General features: G+C 44.6%; 1 protein-coding gene across 4 annotated transcripts in view; it reads right to left on the bottom strand.

The window, feature by feature from the left end:
• The window catches only part of CYLD (CYLD lysine 63 deubiquitinase), a 491,869-nt gene that overhangs the window by 114,495 nt on the left and 356,528 nt on the right, over positions 1-20,846 (bottom strand). For all 4 annotated transcript variants that reach the window (XM_078670509.1, XM_078670506.1, XM_078670508.1 and 1 more), the window contains 2 exons: positions 14,805-14,927; positions 5,925-6,016 (listed from right to left, as the gene is read on the bottom strand). In XM_078670509.1, the coding sequence (XP_078526635.1) occupies positions 5,925-6,016; positions 14,805-14,927 (215 nt within the window). The remainder of the gene's footprint in view (positions 1-5,924; positions 6,017-14,804; positions 14,928-20,846) is intronic.

Here is a 20,846-nt window from a genome sequence, read left to right as displayed (position 1 = left end):
AGACAGAATTATTGGTGTGTTTGGATATTGAATCCCTATACACCAATATTCCTCAAATCAAAGAAATTGCAGTGATAAAGGATATTTAGGACAGTAGATCAGGCCCTGTATCTGTTCCTACTGAAGTTTTGAATCCGATCATAACAATTTAATTGACCAAAAATTATTTTGAGTTTGACGGTTAATATGATCTGCAAATAAAGGGGCCTTCAATGGGTGCTTTGTATGCCCCAAATTCTGCAATGCTGTTTGTAGATAATTTTGAAAAAAAGTACATCCATACTAATATTATAAAGAGAGAGCCCAAACCTTTGAGGCGGGTAATCTCAGTAACCACAGCACCAATCACAACAAAAAATACAGCGTTGGAAAGGGCAGTTGCAGCAGAAGGACATAGGCAATGCAGATGGCCACCATATAAATATATATATTTTTTTTTGCAGAGTTTTATATAGCGCAAACTTGACCCGAACTGAATCAGGTTTCAGAGCGCTTTACATAGCACCAGTTACGTTACATGAGGACACACATTCCTTTTTCTTAGGCATGGGGCGATTAAGTGATTTGCCCAGAATCACAGGATGTTTGGCGTCGTTACCAAGACTCGAACCCAGATCCCCAGGTCCGAGGTCAAGCGCCTTAGCCATTAGGCCAACTCCTCTATACATTTAAAAGGTAAAAGAACCGTGCCAGCAAAGTAGTCCCTTGTGGGCGTGTCTGCGTTGGGCTGTGGGCATGGGCTGGGGGCGTGACAAATGCTGGGGGCGTGACAAACGCTGGGGGCGTGTGTCCACCCTTCATGCCATGTGAGTCGTACATACAAGCGCCAATTACGTTGTTGCGCAGCATCAAGGGGCATGCTGGGGGCGTAACAAGCTGGGGGCGTGTCCAGCCTTCAAGCCATGCGAACGCAATTGCGTCTCATCAAGGGGCACGCTGGGGGCGTGAGAAACGCTACGTTCCGCCCTTCATGCCATGTGGGTCGTACATTAATCAGAAGATCGTCTGCTGTGGCCGTGTGCGGGGGGCTTGACAAACGCGTTCATCTGGAGGCCTGGTAAGTAACCTTACTGCAGCCTCTCTTGCGCGCTGTTACTGAACTCTCTCATTCAACAAAATTACACGCGCCTGCTACCATCAGCCAGGGCTCTAGCCGGGCTCAGGCGGCGGATCAGTACACTAATTACACATGCCTGATAACATCAACCAGGGCTGCAGCTGGGCCTCAAGCGGGGGAACACACGCCTGCTAACATCAAACAGGCCTGCATCTGGGCCTCAAGCGGGGGAACACGCAAATGAGCGTGTCTGCGGGGACAATTACTGCAGCCTCTCCTACTCGCTGTCACTCAACTCTCTCAGTAAATGGATTTACCCGCGGCTGATAACTCTCTCATTCAACGACATTACACGCGCCTGCTAACATCAACCAGGGCTGTAGCCGGGCTCAGGCGGCGGATCACTACACCAAGTAAAGCGCCTGCTAACATCAACCAGGGCTGCAGCTGGGCCTTCTACGTCCCTATTCTAATGAAACAAAAAATGTTGTCTACCGCGAGATTTTAAAATAAATTGCCCTTGCCAAATACACACATTCTATTTCATACCCGGACAACGTCGGGACGGGCTGCTAGTCTATGATAATTTGGTCAATCCATTCTTCGATAACGTACGCCATTGGCGGCATTATATTGATGATATCGTTTTCAATTGGCAAGAGAGTGTGACATTCCTATTGGATTTTATTGGATTGTTATATTTATGCTCAATCGCTTTACAGTTTTCCTTCAACTATGATAAAGAATCCATTGCTTTTTTGTACCTTACCATCATGTCGCATGAGGGCAAATTGGCAACTAAACTGTAAACCAAACCAACTGCTCGGAATACCTTGCTTCAATAACAAAGTAATCATCACAAAGGTTTGAAGGATGGGTTGCCTTTTGGACAGTTACTTCGGATCTGAATTGTAAATTTAAAAACGATTATTTTTGTGAAGCTAGGATTCTAGCAAAGAAATTGGAGGCTATTGGTTATCCCCTATGCTTAATAAAGCGGTCACAAAAGATAGCATGGTATAACTATCGGGAATTTTTTGTCACCCCACGCCCTAAAAAAAGTTGAAAGGGTGGCCTGTGTTACTATGCTTTGCACCCCGAGTAAGGCTACAAGTAAAATGGTCAAGAAACACTGGCCTTTGGTTAAATTGAGTGGCATTTCAGATGATCTGCCATTATTTTCTTTCAAACGAGGTCGCAATATACAAGACCATTTGGTATGTGCAGCTATACCAAGAACAAGCTCCCCTGAATTAGCATCTGTATGGGGGCTTAACAAAATTGTCGGACACTAAATGTGGTAGTTGCAGTGCCTGTGAGTCTAAGATAAATACTAAACTATTTTCACATGCCAATATTGTTCACAATTTGAGGGATCACACAAATTGTAATTCACAAAATGTGATTTATGCCATTTGGTGTCTATGTCACTTATGTGGGCCAGACATCATAAAAGATCAAAATGAAAATATCACAACATAAGAGCCTCATTCGATGTCGCACTTTGAATGCCCCACTAGTTTCCCACTTTCTTGAATGTAACCATCATGAGGATGAGATCAGATGACAAGTCATTGAACATGTGAAAAATCAGTAAGAGGGGGAAAACATGCAGATGTTCCTGAATCAAGAAGAGTGCTGATGGATCTTAAAATGTGACAGCATTAACAGAGGTTTGAGTACACTGGAAGAGTGCAACTCTATTGTTTCTAACAAATGTTGTACTGCACATTGTATGCCGTTGCCAATTCTATCATTGTTTTCCTCTGATGTTCCATTGGGATTTTTTTGTTGTAAATCACTGTTGCATAATAATTCTCATATACAATGTGGAAGTTATGGATTGCCTTTGATTTGTTGATATAAACCATCTATTGTCGGGGCTTACCAAATTTTTTGTAATCGGTTGTTCCCCTTAACCTTCCTGCCAGGCACACAATTTTTAGGTTATACTCAAAATCACCTTCTCACAAATAATATATATATATATATTTAGTGATTTACTATCTTTTCCTTCTTTATCATTGACTAATTTAAAAGTCGGCAGCAAGGCTTTAAGAAACAACGGCTTTTCTAACTCCCCAATTGTTTGAATTATTGATGCGCATTCCATACTGGGTTTGGTCAAATCTTTTCTTTTGTTGGATGTGTTATGGGAGCATATAGGCATATTTTGGGTTTTTAGATCTTTTACTACCTTTGGAGAGAACATGGGGCGCTGTCTTCAGCTATTTGTCTGCATACCAGAGAGGACTCCACGATTGACACAACTGCACGACCTTCAAGATTCGGTAATTAGGTACCTTTTCTAATATTACTCTTTTACCTGGGAATCCCAATTCAGTAGTGGCATTATTAAATGTTGCTTTCTTGGCCCTCAAATATGGAAATTGGAGGCAATGGGTTTCCAAAGAAATTTGCTTGGTTTTTAAAATAATTTAGGTCTTTCCTTTCATTTTGACTTGAGACGAGTGCTGATTAAAACACACACTACTGAACGTCGACATTCAAAGAATTTGGTGTGCACTGACAAGAAGAGTGGACTGTGACACAGGTTTTTGTGTATCTCTTGGATTACTTGTAGTGATTTTTTGTTAAATAAGGATAATTTGGTTACGTTTTAATCTTTGGTCCAGTTGATATTTGGAATTTCTTTTCTTTGTTGACAGTAATCTCAACTATACCTTGAGATTGAATTCGGGAGGCACCACTTAATTTGTGACTTCGGTAGCCCTCAAGCCACACTAACTCCTTCGTGGTTTTGTGTATATTGTAAGCGACTAAGGGTCTTTCGGAATTTGTATAGATTCTGAACAAAAATTAATGGACAGTATTAAGTAATTTTGGTGTCATGCTGAAGATACTTCGAAATTGAGTTTGCGCATGACTTGCATCTATGTGACGATTAGGATGAAATAAATTCTGGTCTCTCTCCCTTTTCAGATTGAGTATGCATGAAGATTCACTCCTTTGGGTGCTTTTCTTGCTTCGGTACACCCTTTTGTGTATCTGTTAGTAATTTTGTTTTACAAAAACCCAACTTTTGATTTCTTTCTTTCTTTTCTATCTAATTGGGGTACAGGACTCCTTTCTTGGCTCTGGGGTCTGTCACTCTGCTAATATGAATAGGAATTACACCTCTATGTATTGACTATAACCAAGATATTTACCCTTTTGGTACCATCATCTACAATATTTATTCCCTTTTCAGCCTGAACAATTGATGGTTGCTCTCTACCTGTTTTTGTCCTGATGATGACCTGCTAAATTAATAAGGTCGAAACGTCAATGCCTTCCTGGCAAAAAAATAAGAGGAAGCATTAAGTGTATCGTGTCTTTGTGATCCCACAACATTTTTTTTGTATATAATATTCCCTTTTTTGCCGTTTTTTTCTCACTATAGTTTGTCCTTTGTTAGTTTTATTTTTTTGTGTAACCATGTGAGCACCTTATGTTATACTGTACATTTGAATTCATAATGAAAAAATATTTTTGATAACTGTTTGAGGGTACTTTATTTGATTTTTCAAAATGAATCTTTTGAAGTTATAAATGTTTTTTCTTAAACTACGAACCTGAACTACTGTAGCGCCCATATAGAACTATGTTCTTGGCAGCCACCACAGATCAACCTGCTTAGCTTTAGAAAGCACCGAAAGAATTTGCTGTTCCCTGACGTTTCTTAACTAGCTCCTTCTTCATTAGTTTCTATGGGACTCTGTTTTTAGACACAGCGCCAAGATTACTTTTTGGGTATATATGGGCACGCTACAAAATGTATTAACATAACAGGGCAAAACACGTGTTAGCTATATATCACCCTACCTCAACTATACAAGAATAAAGACAACCGTCTCCCTATCTTGTTGTACCTGTATTTGTTCTTTGTTAATAACACTAAAACATGTGTAATATGGGGAGACGTGTATAGGCTGATTGTACCATTTCCAAACATCTGTTATACATTATTAACCTTTATTGGGTACACAGGTCTTATCCACTATTTTGGAAATGTGTGAAACCATTCTGGTTTGATTGGCCACAGGACGTTCTATTGATTCCAGGGGGCCCACCACTAATACAAGCTTGGTTGGGAAATCATGAACTTGAGCTTTCCCAAGAGGGTCTTTTTCCACAACAAAAGGGTTGGGTTTGGGGGAAAGAATGGACTAGTGGGTTAGAGTTTGTTGTTATTTGGCTTATGAGTGTGTTCAAAGTATATTTGACCTGCGATGTATATTCTTATTCAATAATTCAATTTTTTTACTGAAAAGAAATAAGAATTTTTGAAAAAAACGATGTTGGAAGGGACAACAGTGGTTAATACACAATCTTTAAAAGCCTTGAAAGTCAAATGTAAGACACAAGTTTTACTTGAACTATAAACCCACCATGTACTATCTATAATTTAACACATGGCTTCAAACACACTATAACATAAATTACATCAACAGTGTTCTCATTAATACTGCTAATTGTGACAACTGAAATCCCACTTTAAACGGAAAATATATTAAAACCACATTGTACAATGAAAAGCATAAAATGATACAGTGCAAAGCAAGGGCAACTAAATGGCACAGCGTGGCACATAGTACATCGACAAATGTCTGCACCCTGCATTAAAACTCACACATTTTACAGTGACAAACAACCGTTGCTTGCAGTAGATACTATGCTTTGAGTCACCCTTATCTATGGTTGTTTTCCAGGAACTTTTATAAAAAAATCAACATAAAACAAGGCTCACTTTTGTGTATCAATATTTGCTACAAGTGGATTCAACAATCCACATTCCATTGTAATATCTAGAAATACACTTCAACTTTATTTGGTTTCCTTGATTACAATATGTTCATATAGTCACCTTTTTCTTCAGATGTGAATCCTGATGCAGCCTCCACTTTCTCTAGGATTTTTCTAAGCTTCATGATTTTTGTAGCACATACATATCCATATCTAAAGAGCAAGACAAATTTATCTGTGAATTTCGGATCTTAAATCACTTCATATATAGCATTATTCACAGAGGTAGAATTTTTCCTCACTCCGTGCGAGACAATCTTTCTATAACAACACTTGGATATAAAATGTTATACACGGTAACAAGAGTGGAAAAGAGACATTACGAGCGGATGATTAGTCTTTGCTACCCGTTCAAAAAACAGGTTCTGAATTTGCATCACCCATTCCCTTTCCCGACTCCCTAACGCCAGTCCAAATCTTGAGTGAAAGTTATGAGCTAAATATGGTTTGTAAAAAAGTGGTTACTCTGACGCCACCCTAAACTACAATTTTGCAAGGTGCCCTATGATGAGTGGTGATTTATGGAGACAACGTGCAGCTTTCAAGAAGAGAAATAAGACAGCAACGTTACTGTGCAGGATTAAGACAGTCCTGCATTGCTCTAAACGATAGTGCGATTATTCATATAAAGCTTCCCCTGTCATACATTTTAGAGCAATTGCAAGCCACCAAGGAGTTCTGTGGCTTTATGGTGGAACAAGGCCAAGTTCCCCTATAAGGTCACGAAATTCCAAGTTGACTTTGCCTTTCATCTTAGCTGCTCGCACTGAAAGCAGGAATCATGACGTTACAGCTAAACTGTAAGACAGTATAACGGTTGAGCAGGTTTATAGTTAATTTGCATGTGACCAGAGATGTCACAAATCAACTGCAATAAGGTATATGGAGAAAGGTTTCTCTACTAGGACTACAGACTCAGTGTTGGCTAGGCCTACTTCTCATGTCTTCTCTCATAGCAGTATGGCTTTGCTGAGCGGGAGTCTTCAAAAACGTGTTTACACCATCAAACAGTGATATTCCCAGGAAACCATACTGTTTACACCACTGACCAAATAAGGGAGGCAGGGACATCCATAATATCACCTCCAATCCTTCTTTAAAAGTGTTTCTGAGGAAGTTCATTACGACGATGTTGGCTTCAACATCAATACAAAATATTGAAAGACAGAAAAGAACATACAGAAACTAAAATGTAAAATAATTTAATATGTGGTTGAAATTTGGGAACCTAAGGAAAGCATAGCAATACCTCTGTCCCTACTTTGTGGAAAAACATAACAGTCTATAGATATCTAAGTCAGATGGAATGCTGGATTCATTTCCCCTCAGAGGGTACTGGAAACTTTTGCTTCTCAAACAAGATCCTAACAGACTCCTGCAAAGAAGCAAAACTCTTAAGGTCACTACACATAGGGAGCCAAAGAAGATGAAAGAAGTTTCACTGGTACCAATACAATCTCATTGGTGTATTAAAAAGAGTTCAAATGAGGATATACAGTTCATTGTATGTTATTGTAAGGTATGGTAGTGTTTAGATGGTCTGTCCTTCACCTGGTAAAAGAAAGTAAAAGAGCAGTCTATTCTCACAACAAATGGGAACTCCTTGTAGAAACAGAATTGTGCAGTGTAGTACTCGTGCACAGTAGATCTGGAAATCATCCAGTTATTTCTTTTTTTTAGAAGGCTTTTAGGTCATTTGTGCTTTTTATCGAATCAACAAAACAATAATGCTATCAATGTACTATATTCCAAATATATCTCCTTGCCACCGCCAAAGCATTGGTAGTAGACTTGTTTGAATGGCTCAGTAAGTCCAGAAGTTGTCCACATAGAGGGCAGTACTCTTGTTATCCTCACACAAATGTCATAGTTGACAAAAATTCACGAGGGAAGAGAGAAAGTATGTTTTAGAGTGCATTATCATATTATAATTGTCCCCCACTAGGTTATGTGCTAGTAGGCAAGGGTGACAGTGCGTAACAAAGAAAAGGAAGTTTATTTTCAATAATATCCTTTAGACCATCCATTTATGGTATTACAGAACACTCACCATGGCAGGAGAGATCTAGAAACTATTGAGGTATTAGTTTAAAAATGTAGAATGAGTGTTGTAGTCTACATATCGGTTCTAGATATCATTCTTGCAGGCAAACACCTGGAGAAAATTGCTGATGGGGTCTTAACTATATAGGGGTGTGCTCAGACTACAAATAAAAGATCTTGCCCTCGCAGAAAACAGGAGGCAGGATGGTCTCAGTCAAAACTCACACCAAACATTATAAAAAGTTGTTCTCTAGATAGCACATAGCTCCAGTATTATTCAAGTAGAAAAAAATCCACATTTAGGGCATCAAGTATTTGGAGCGCATATCCAGCCAATTTAGTGTGTGGATGTAGAAACAGACTGGAACAAAATATTCAGGTCAACAACATGAGAACAAATGTGGCGCAAGTCCTTCACACAGACATGTGTATTTGGCTTTCTGTGCCCTGATTTACCAGCCGAGGGCATCCAGGAAAGAAGCTGCATGATGAATGAGACCCTTAAGTTCAAGGGCTTGCGCATTAGTTTGGTCAAGGCCAGTTTACGCTCAAACTGACAAAAGACCCCTGGAAGGTGGAAAGAGGTGCAGCAAGCTAGTAAGACAAAGTCTGACCACCTTGTTAGTTGTAATGCAGAAACGTTTTATGTCTATTCCTCTAGGTCCACTGTTCCCAAGTACATTTGACTAGTTTTCACCCTGACATACAGTTCTACTAGAGGATTACTGGTAGAGGACTACAGTCCAATCAGCAAATTAATTAGTTGCTGTTCTTTGCTAGCACCATTTCAAGAACCACAGCAGTTTTCTCTTGTGCTGCTTTATGGTGAAGCAGAAACAGTTACTTATCTTTGGTAACAATCTTACTGGAGGATCCTATATCAATTCCTCACCATTAGAACTTCCTCAGGCGTCAGAGTGGAAGAGGTGTGGCGCCCCGGCCAGGGCGACTGACGCTGGAATCTGGGGACCACGGTTCGATCCCCGGCTCCGGCGGCAGCTTAGCCCAGCACCATGTGACTCTGGGCAATAGCTCGCTTAATCTTCCCGACGGCCCCCAGCGCCTAGAGACCCTTACGGGTGATTGTGCGCTTTACAAATGTGGACTTTACTTTACTTTTCAGAGTGGATAAGGAAACTTTCAGACAGTACTGCTCCCGCTTGCCAGGAGGAATGCTTTGACTTTGTTACATCCGAAAGTGATTAACAGACCTGGATTAAGCACCACACTTGCATGCTGACGGACTGCCAGTGTGCAGATCTCTAGCTTGGAGTAATTTTAAATTGAAAAATGACCATTTTACAGAAAGTGTAAGAAGGAGAGTGCAGGCCATACATTAGACGCCATCTTTTCTAATATATCGGACTTGGTAGTTGAGCCTCCGCAAGTACTTGGCTGGACCAACAATATGGCACTAAGCTTCTCGGTGTCGCCTGCTCATCCAGTACAGAGGGCGCAAGGTCAGAAGAGTTTTCGAAGACCCTGGGCGAGAGTAACCGCCTCTGCCTTTAGCCAGGCTTATAGGGACCCCTCGTTTAAGGGGGATGTGGACCCTAACTCTGCCTTGGAAAGACTGGAGGGAGCAATTCAGGTAGCCTTAGATACCATAGCTCCGCTGAAAAGGGTTACTATTCAGGAGAGGGCAGCTCCTGCCCCCTGGTATTCGGATATTCTCAGAAAGGAGAAGTCTAAGTGCAGGGTTCTGGAGAGGAGATGGAGGATGTCAAAGGGGGAGTCAGATGAATTATTATATTGAAAAACACACAGAGCCTACCTGAACAGCTGTAATGCAGCAAAAAGGACACATCTGAGTTTACGCATTACAGAGGCCAACAATTCCTCCAGGGAACTATATAGGATCTTGAGGGAATTTACAATCCCTAAGGTTGATAATGCGGCACCCCCTCCAACACAGGAACTATGTGAAGATCTAGCCAGGTACTTTACCAACAAGATTGACCTGCTATATCAGTCCTTTGACACGGCAATAGAGGAGCAGGTGGGGGGAGATGTACTTAGAAATCCGCCGCAGGAAGAGGTTTCTTCCTGTGGGCTGGACTCTTTCGCCAACATAACCGGAGAACAAGTAGGTTCCCTATTAAGCCGCGTAAAATTGGGCGCGCCGTCTGATCCTGTACCACCGGCGTTTATGCCAATACTTAGCCCGGTCTTAGCAGACGCGCTTTCTAAAAACATCTCGTTGGAGACGGCTATATTCCCGAATAAGTGGAAAAGCGCGCGGGTCAAGCCACTCCTAAAGACGGCGTCAGCAGACCCGCTTGAGCTGCAGAACTATAGGCCAGTCTCGCTTCTCCCTTGTTGTTCTAAAGTTCTGGAAACCCTGGTGAACAAACAGCTATCCCTCTATCTGGAACAAAATCACCTTCTATACCCCTTGCAGTCCGGATTCCGTGCATCACATAGCACGGAGGCCGCACTGTTAGAAGTGACGGATACCATCAGGTTGACATTAGATAGAGGGACCTCAGTGATCCTGGTCCTCCTTGATCTGTCAGCAGTGTTCAATACTATTTCACATCAGATGCTGCTAGACAGACAAAGGGGGATTGGGGTGAAGGGTAGGGCTCTTGAGTGGATTCAGAGTTTTCTATTGGGTCGTACCCAAGGCATCCAGTTGGGTTCATTTATATCGCAGACTACAGGGGTGGACAGGAGAGTTCCGTAGGGTTCTGTGCTGAGTCCTACCCTGTTAAATGCATACGTGACACCCCTGGCGGATATCATCAGAGGCCATGGCTTTGAGACCATCTCATACGCAGATGACACGCAGCTAATTGTTCCCATTGAGGAAGACATCATGTCAACTCAGCGGAAATTCAGGAACTGCATGTCTAGCATCGCCATCTGGATGAGGAGGAATTTTTTACAACTTAATTCCTCAAAAACGGAAATTCTGCTATTTGGGAAGGCCGAGGCAATCTGGTCCCCGGAGTGGTGGCCAGCTGAGTTGGGTGAAGCCCCTCCACCAAGGAGGTGGGCTAAGAATTTGGGCATTAGGATAGATGATAAACTATCTATGGAGGAGCAGGTCAAGACAGTGTCAGGCACGTGTTTTGGCACAATGAGGATGCTCAGGAAGATCTTTCCCTGGATCCCCTTGTCAGCGAGGAAAACCCTTGTCCAGTCACTCCTGGTGAGTCGGCTGGATTATGGTAATTCGCTGCTGGTGGGTGCCAGAGAGGATCTATTATCACGGCTGCAGATAGTGCAGAACACTGCACCCTGCCTGGCCCTCAACAAGCCGGCACGTACCCCGTCGGCCCCTTTGCTGAACCAACTACATTGGCTCCGGTAAGGAAACAAGCTATCTTTAAGATGCTCTGTGTGGTCTTCAAATCACTACAGGGGAAAGGCCCTGTCTATCTCAGTAATAAACTCAGGTGGTATCAACCAGCTCGGCAACTAAGGTCTAGCAACGCCAACCTTCTGTGTATCAAGAAGATACAGAGGGTAAGGAAAGGCGGTAGAGCCTTCTGTTATCCGGCGGCGAGCCACTGGAATAAACTGCCACAAAACATCAGGGCCTACACTGAGCTAATCAGCTTTAAGAAGCTTCTAAAGACATGGCTGTTTTAGACGTGTGGAACCTAAATTACCTTCTCCCACAGCACCGAGAGATCCCCTTGGGGATGATTCGTCCACTCTTTATAAGCCCACAAATGTAAATGTAAATGTAAGCCATTATTGCTTGCCTCTTCTCACCACATTATACCAGCTGTTCTTTAGTTCCTGCTAGCGTTCCTGTTTGTCCAAGCCCATCCCCCACGCACGGCCTCCCACACTCACAGCATGAAAATCAGATCATTAAGGATACATTCAAGTACCCGACAGTCTAGCTGCACAGGAGCAGTCTCTTAGGGCTGTCTACTGGTATCATAATAGTATAGGTGTAGTGTAACAGTGCTTAGTCTCCCACGGCAGTCCCTTCTCCTTCCTGTGAGGCTGTAATTCCTTTCGTAGTTTCTTCCTGACGACCTCTCAGACGTCCTTGTCGTCAGTCTCAGGGAGCCGAACGGCCAACCGTGTGCCAGCCCTCAAGCCACTCCCATGCCTCCTCTGGAGTACAGAAGTTCCAAGATTTCCCCTCCGACAACACTTGTAGCCATGACGGTTATAGCATGTATTTGACTTCTTGGCTCCGTAGCTCCCGCTTCACCGCCTCGGAGCTCCGACGTTGGACCCGTGACGTGAAATCTGGACCGAAACTTATCACGGCACTCTCATATAGGAGGTTCCCATGTGAGCGCGCTGACTGTAGAATTGCGTCCCTCTCATGATAATTCAAGATCCTTGCTATAATCGTCCGCGCGGTGCCCCCGACTTTTGCTTGGAGATCGGGGACTTATGTGTGCATTCAATTGTGAAGAAATTCAAGGCACTAGGGTCAGAGGTGATTAAGTATTAAGTCTTCAAGGAAAAGGTCCAGGCTCGGACCTTCGGACCCTTCCGAGACCCCCACCACTCTGATGTTATTCCTCCTGGCCCTCCAGCCGAGCCGCCATATCCGCCTGCAACTTTGTGAGGAGCTGCACCTTTTCTTCTAGCTGCTTCGATGAAGACTGCAGCTGATTGACATTAGTTGCCGCCATGGAGACCTTTTCCGAAATGTTATGAAGGTCAGCTCTGAGGAGATTCACATCCATCGTTACAGCATCCAATTTGGGTTCAATAATTCCTTTCAGGTCATTTATGGCTGCCATTATAGCACTGAGTGATGCTCCGCTGCCTCCACCTGTTCCAGCTGCGGTCCAGGGGCCCTTGGCAATGTCCTCGCCACCGCATATTTGTCCATTTTGTTAGTTTGGGTAGTCGCCAATCCCTTAGGCTTCATCTTACACTCTAGGATATGGTTAAGTGGGATTGGCAGCCAGACCTCAATTCACACCTGGCCCTGTTTCGTCTCCTTTCCGCCAGGGGGAACTCTCCTAGTCCTCAAGGGTCTAGTGTAGGGAATCGGGCACTGCCCCCCAACCTCAGCACTGTTCAAAGTCTACCAGTGCTTCTTATGCGGAGGGGGGCAGCACTCCTGCTAATTGAGTCCTAAGGGTGGAGGCGTCTGATGGACCTTCAGGCGGTCTGTGTGTGGCTGTTCTAGTATGCGGCATTGATCTCTCCCTGAGGCTCTTGCTCACTAGCGGTCCCCGCTGTAATATTTTCTTCTTGCCTACCTCTCGAGGGAAACCGCCTCATGTCTCGCCTCCTGTTCCCTCAGGGTCAGTAGATGCACTGACAGGCAAGTTTTCCCCACCCTCTGCACAGCTCTGCCGGGGCAAGAAGTTTCTCGGCCGAGGCGCGCTCCAACCACCGCGGCTCCCAGCAGTTCTAACTCACTGTGTCACTGTGGACTTATTGTCACTCCTCTGTCCTCAGGCACCTGGGAGGCCGTCCTCCGCCCGACTCTCCCAGTGTACCCCACCAGTTCGGGGTTGTCTCTGGGCTCCCTCGCCACGTAGAGCCCCAGCCCGGGCTTTCTCTCATTGGGCCGCTTGCCCAGGATCACAGACCCTTCCATCAGGAGTCCAGCTGTGCATAAGGCCTCAGCTCTTCCGGTCCCTCTGTGGAGCCCGATACCGCCCAGATCACTCTTCCGTTAAGTCAGCAGGGGGAGGAGGCTCATCCCCCCCTTGTCCCGGCCGTTCTACCGGTCCACAGGTGTGTGTGGCTTTACTGGAGTGTGTTACGGTTGTCACGGCCCGTAGGCCCGCTGTCCAGCCAGGCGCCTCATTCTTGATCAGGCTCTCGAACCTGCTATTGAGGGTGAACAAGCCACCAATGTCTCCTATATCTGTCTCCCCAACACCGTCAATAGAGTGCAATGCCAGAAGGACCGGATTAATGAGCAGATATAAGAGGCTTTTTAGTGATCGAAGCTCAGAGTTCAGCTAGTGTGCGGCCATCTCAATTGGAGCTCAAGCTACACACCCCCACCACCTATTTTTCATTATTTAATACATGACGGTTTAATATTCTCTTTTTTTTCGCTTCTATTTCTGGGAAGGATAATTTTTTTATTTTGGTTAGACAATTGGTCCCTCTATGGGTCAGTGCATTACTTTTCATTTTGTCATGGACTGTGTACTCATATTTATAGTTTTTGTATATTGTATTTGGTCCCCTATCTCTGCTATGTTGTCGTTTTCTTGTTCAGATGGTAAAAAATGACATTTTTTTTTTTTTTTTAAAAGGAAGAGGGAGAAAAAGTTGAAGATATATGGCAGTAAAGTAGGCACTGTGCCGAGGGACAGACTATTTATTGGCGTAGACACTGTTGATTAGTAAGGACACCAACAAAGTTTAGGGAGTGTGTGTGCACAACGAGACATGTGTGCACTGAAGTCGGGGTTAGGTATGAATGCAGGGTTAGTCTTTTTTTTGTGTTACTTTTTGGAAAGGAGATGTGGGTAGGGTGCACTAATAGTTCTACAGTTTGCTTAGGTACTTTTAGGTATTAGCATTTCATTCTTTGTATAAAGCCTTGTCCATGTTCCAAGAGAACCCTATTCCATGGAGGTCCAGCATGACAATTTAAATGAGTCAAGACCAAGGTCTGGGGCTGTCGTGGAACAAAGCACAACAACAAAGATTCTTATTATACAATTCTTCCTCCTTTGCATATTTTGAAGAAACCGCATATAAGAGGGACCAGAAACAGAGCTGACAGTGTCGACAACATAAAATATAGTTTCCCCTAAAAACCTCCACCACCTACCTCCAATCATCTCCCCTTAAATAGGTTTATTTCCCTGCTCATCTCCGATTCTCCATACACAGCTGCGTAGCCACACACTAGCTCAGTGAGTTGGCACAAATTCAGACAGTTTTTCACATGGCTGATCAGTGGTCTTAGCATTTTAGTTACAAAGATCTTGATACATACATTCGAAGAGGATTGACAATCTCTGTTCTGAGAAGGGACTGGGTCTCACTGTAGTATTCAACGTCACTTTTCTCTTTGGGTCTAAGGAGAACTGTATCTAGAACAGAACTGAAAGAAAACAAGCTGGAAGACAGAAAAATAATTTAGAATCTATTCCTCTCTGACTTGCTAAAATTATTACTGTTTTCAGAAGCATAAGCACATTTTCAATGTTTTGAGCAACTAGTAAATACGCACATATTTAGGTCATCAAGACTGAGAAGACAAGCAATTGAAAATCCAAACGGTCTCGCCTTTAGAATGTAAATGGTAGTATATTAAATTTGCCAATGCTTGTTTGGAAAGCATTGTTTAAAAAACACAGTAATACAAAAAATACATTTCAAAATGTTGCAGAAAAATCAGATATCTCATAAGGCATATTGAAACTGTACATTGAAACTGTACACTGAATCCAATATTTTCAATCTTTATGAACAGCTTAGTTCATTTTTTAATTACACTAAGTGCGGAAAACTAAAAAGAGAAATTAAAAAGAATATGGACGTATCGGACTGGCTTGCACAAGCATCATTCTATTTCCACATGGTTAATCTAATCATGATGCTATGCACTGCGAGCATGGGACAAATTATAACGGGAAAAGCGTGCAACTTAACCATGCGGAGAAGGGCTATAATGTGATGACAGTATGTTATAATTCAACATGAAATAACTCCATATAAAGATAAGAGCCGCTTCGAACTTTCCTGTTACTGCTGACGGATCTTTGGACCAACGAGGGACTCCAAGTCCGAGGAGCCTGAGAGTCTATTCTCAACCGCCCTCACCTGTGCCTGCACCCAGCGGGGGCTACATTACATCTCGCCGCTCCCGCTTCGTGGAACGCGTGCACCGAGTAAAGCCCGGGCCAAGGTCGGGCCCGTCTGAGTCCATCGGAGACCGGACGAGGCCGGGTAGGCCCACCTCCTCTAAACTTGCTTACGTCGCAAGGTTAGTCTTGTTAAATTTTATATTTTCAATATCCGTTACCTGCTAACCCTTGTTGACTGCCGGGCTTAAACATCAATGATGAGTAAGCGAGACGGAATGAGGCTAGACGCGCCTAATGGCGGCAGTATAGCAGGGACACTAGATCAGTTTATAATAAGGGCCACCTCTGTGCTTGAAAAGGAGATCGCAATAACAGAGCGCCATTTGTCCCTGGATCCACAATTAACCAAAAGATCATCTTTAGGTCTAATTGCTACAGCTCTTCTCCGGTCAATTCTGCCGTAAATACAAAAACGCCCACTATTAACAATGAAGATAGAGGTTCTGTGTCTACATCAGTGGGCTTATTGGAGGGCATAGCAAAATCTCCAGCACTCGTAACAAACACTGCTACCAATATGCCTCTACGTACGTTGTAGGAGAGTGGGGTCTGCAATCCTATGGTCACCCCAGATTTTTCCTTTTTGCTTCACTGGTTTACGACTTTCCCTGGCTGTGGGCCTGCTAATCAGACCCACAGCCTAGCTGTTCTGTCTCTAAATTGACATCCATGTACTTTAGGTGCATTTACCAATTGGTATTGGGACCCCTTATCAGCCCCTGTACAGTGTACCTTTGGTATCCAGGGCATAGGTGAACCCAAGGCCTACCAGGGGCTGAAGCATGTATTATGCCACCCCTGGCTGGCCATCTACACAGACACAACTGGCTGGTAAGACAGCTGGGGCAAGGTGGTGTAATCACCCTTTGCTGTAGATATAGTATACCTATATCTAACCCCAAAATGGACACATATATTCTTATCAGTCACTCCTATGGCAGGCCTTATCAATCCTGAAGGCAGAGTGCTTGGACTCATGTGAGATGGTGCTCTAGGATGAGCTGAGCCTGTCTGCAGCTTGCGGAACCAGGTCCTTATAGCTATTCCATGATAACGCTATTCCATATACTCTTAAGTGCATTATAATCCTCGCGGTTATTGCTAACTTTGGTATAGCATTATCAAAACATGTCGAGTAAGGTGTCATACGAATTGGAATACTACCCCCTCGCCAGTTCTGGCGACGGGGGTAGCATTCCACCCTTTTAGAGGGACACGACATGTATGTAACTATAAAGTTAACTCGAGCCTCAGCATCACAAAATGGATGCTGCCACCACAGACACAAGTCTGACCTCCTGCTGCTGGGAGTCCTTCCAGCGAGGGAGGCCTGGACAAAGGGCTTCCTGCCTTGGGAGGTGCTAGCACCACCCCAGACAGGATTTTGTGTATTGAGGTAGGGAGGCCTGAAAGGAATGAGACATGCCTGGGGCACACAAGGCGCCCTGTGCATACACCGATTCAAACCAGTTGCTGGGGCACTCCAGCCCCAGTTCTGGCGCGAAACCGGACAAAGGATAGGGGGTGTAACCACCCCCCTTCCTGGTCCGACCCATGGGAGGGACCTAGTCACTAGTACAGCCCCCTTTAGGAGAATAAAGGTAGGAGCTGATCCCATTCCAAATTAGATTTATCCTGACAACTTTACAAGAAGAAACTCTGGACTTCGACGTTCTGCTCCACAGAAGACTGAAGAATCTCCCTTGTGGGCAAGGAGTGTCCACCCTGCAACTGCAGGCACCATCAAGCGTCCTAGCGGTCCACTTTGTCGTCCTTCCTGCCGGATCCAGACTTCAGAGCCCGACGAGACCCGGACTCCCAGACCTCTCCGACCTCTACAGACATCTGCAGCACAGCTGAGACCCGTGAGTACTACGAGACACGTGGGATCCGCCATCTTTAAGAGACTGCACTTCGCTTCCAGCACGACTTCTGAGGCATCCTCGAGAAAGTGCTTTGGGGATTGAGAAGCCCCAGCCCCGAGCAGCTCCTGCACCAAAGATCAGCCCTCCAGCATCCACGAGATCTGCGTGGTCCCTTTTGCTTGATTGCTGCTCGACGCGTTGTCTGGTCACTTGCTGGCTGGCTAGTGACCTCCTAGAGGACGATCCAAGAAATCTACACTGCAGGTCTGGTTGCTCCAGACTGGCCCTTGCTCCCTTCCAAAAGAGGAGCACCCTGGACCCTCCTGGTCCACTCCAGACGCCGTTTCCACTCACCGCCTGGGTTGCCTTTGCCCAGGCCTGTTGATTCCAAATCCGGATCCGACACCGCCGACAGCGAGAGCCTGCATGGGACAGCTCGTGCCTCCATCCTGGTCGTCGAAGACACCTCCTGGTCCACGTGGCTTGCGAGACAAGCGTCCACTCTTCACCTGATCGCGACAACAGCATCTGGTTCCCTCCTGGTTCCACACCGGTCACTGGCTAGTGACTTTGAACACTGTCTGCTTTCAGGTCCTCTTCTTCCTCGATCCATCCTTGGATCGCACCGGACATCTTCCTCCTGGTCGCCTGCAGCATCTTTCTTCAAGGCTCCATAGACTTCGACGCGGAAACCCGACACACTTTGACACCTATGCACCCGCAGCCCGTGGGTGAAGTAACAAGAGCATTTCGGTGCTCAAGGGTAGATTAACTCTCCTAGTGTCCAGATTTCCAGTCGTTTTAGTCATAGATAGTAAAGACTGGCCGTACTCACCTTTTTCGTAAACTGTACTGTCCATTGACTTTGTTCCACATCTCGCGTATGAGTTCACACTCTGCACACGCGTCCCGTGGGCCTCTTGGCATTTACCTAAGGTTAGGATAGTGTAGTCCCAGCGATCCTACAGCCTCTGGACAGCTCCATTCCTTCTATCGATTTCCTTATACCATTTACTTAGTATATGGTTTTCCGTGCCCCTAGGGCACCATTGTAATTTTGTGCAACTTATCGTATTTTTCCTAAGAGATTGTCATGTGCTTAGCCCTCTGATCTCATAAAGAGTTCAGAGGTGTTTGTTATTAATAAATATACTGTTTATTTTTATAACAACCTGTGTGGTGTCCTTTCATCTGGTATTCAAGGGGTTATGTGTGGTAAAACAGCTGGCTTCACATGCCAAAAGAGTTTAGCCTAAGACTGCTTTGTCCATGCTACCATTAGAATAGCTGGTCCATAAGGTTGACTTACAACCAATCACCATAAGGGTTGTTTGGACTGATACAAGGTGATCACTAGAACTAGTGAGCATCATATATCAGTCCAACTTCTCACATACGTCAGCCAGATCTTTGCAAAAAACACAAAAATAACACTAACCAATCTATTCCTGACCCTGCAGTCAAAAGGTAGAGAGGAGGTGGCCCTCAGAGGCCTATAACAGCGAAAGCGCCCAGGATTAATAAAGCGGAGGACGCGCCCTAGCAGATGAGCAAAGTATATTAGGCAATCAAGCTTCGATCCCCCCGGATTTTGATTTTGTAGCTATGGGTGGCCATACGAATTCTTACGAGGAAATGTGGAGAAGGCTCGCAAATCTCTGGTCAACCTTAATATCTCCTATTACTTATAGACTGAGCCGGATCGAAGATCGCCTAACTTCTGCTGAATCCCAGGCCAAGTCAAGCGTTTCAGCTCTTGAGGGTCTTTCTGTCCAACTCAAGCCCACTTCTGTGACCTTAACTAGCAAACCAGGGAATACAGTGCCAGTCTTGGTTACAGCAAAATCCAAGCCCTTAAGTCTTCAAGAAATCAAACCTTCTGCTCTTGGGCCTCAAATACATTTAGCTGCAGTAACTCGGAAAAACTCAGTCCCTCTGGACAAGCACGACGCAGCATTAGGGAACTTGTCAAGTGAGTGTGCCCAATAGATTGTGAGCCCTTCTGGTGATGGCAGAGTGGAGGCGGAAACCGCTCTAAACAAAGACTCTAATTGTGGAACCTGTCCTTTAGCTAGTCAATCTACCCTATCTACTCGCATACAAGGATCTGGAGGCTCGGGACAGAACGCTCTGAAAGCCAATCCCCGGATTCTCCATCTTCCCCCGGCAGCCGCCCCCCTAGTGGTTGTTTTGGCGAACGTCCCACCGCTACGGGCAATGCAGACTGAAATGACAGACCAACTTCTGCTAAAGGCTTTGCACTGGTTTAACAACCGACTCAAGGACGTTGGGATCTGGGAGGAGGGTGTTGTTAAGCATATGATTATGGCCAGACGAACCTCGTGAATTGGCTATTCGAGGAAGGAAGGGAATGGTGATTGTGTAATTGTTAATTTTAATAATGTACATATAACTAGACTTCTATTGGATAACTTGGGAGGGATGGAAGGCAGATTTACGGTTAAGGTGTTCATCTTACCTTTAGGGTTTTTCTCTAGATCTGGGCCCCATTCTTCAATTGCTCTGAATTCCCACGGGGGGAATAAGCAATACTGGGCACCCCGGAGACAAGCTCATAGACCAACAGAGGTCCCCTTGACTAACAGATACACCCAATATCTGATTTAGATCTACGTGATTGACTTCTCCCTTCCACTCTGACCTGGGACAAGCATCCGATAGCTCTCCTACTCCCCCTCTAAGTACAATATAGGGACTCCAACATGCAGAAGCTGAGTGCCCGGCTAGCTTGGAATCCGTACCATTTGTTGCAAAACCTAAGGGTATAACTCCCCCCAAATCTCTCTGCTATCTTGGAACATCGCCGGTCTATTGTCAAAAACTCTGTCATCTGATTAGTCATGTTTTATTGAGGGGTATGCTTTAATTGCCCTTCAAGAGACATGGTCAGTAGATCTGATCCATCGACTAGGCTATGTGGCTTTTGGCAAAGCGGCAATCGCAAATCGAAAGGGGAGACCAAGCGGGGGATTGATCATATGGGCCAAGCAACAGACATTGTTTCAAGTAGAGGAATTGCCAATAGATAGCCCAGATATTCTTGCCATCAAAGTTTGTGTTGAGGGACAGCTTGATTTTATATTCTTCAACATATATGCAAGAGGGATTGTGGGAGGGAAAACGTCACCAACCATCGCCCACCTGGATACAATTATAAATGATTTAGATGGCCCAAATGTCCTGGTGATTACAGGTGATCTCAACTGCACATTTGAGCCCCTAGGTTTAGACGACTATAGCCTTACAATGGAGGAAGATCAGTTGGGGTATACCATCCCTATC

Source organism: Lissotriton helveticus, chromosome 12, assembly GCF_964261635.1.
Source record: "Lissotriton helveticus chromosome 12, aLisHel1.1, whole genome shotgun sequence".
Taxonomy (NCBI): Eukaryota; Metazoa; Chordata; class Amphibia; order Caudata; family Salamandridae; genus Lissotriton; species Lissotriton helveticus.
This window is presented reverse-complemented; position numbering and strand designations above follow the sequence as displayed.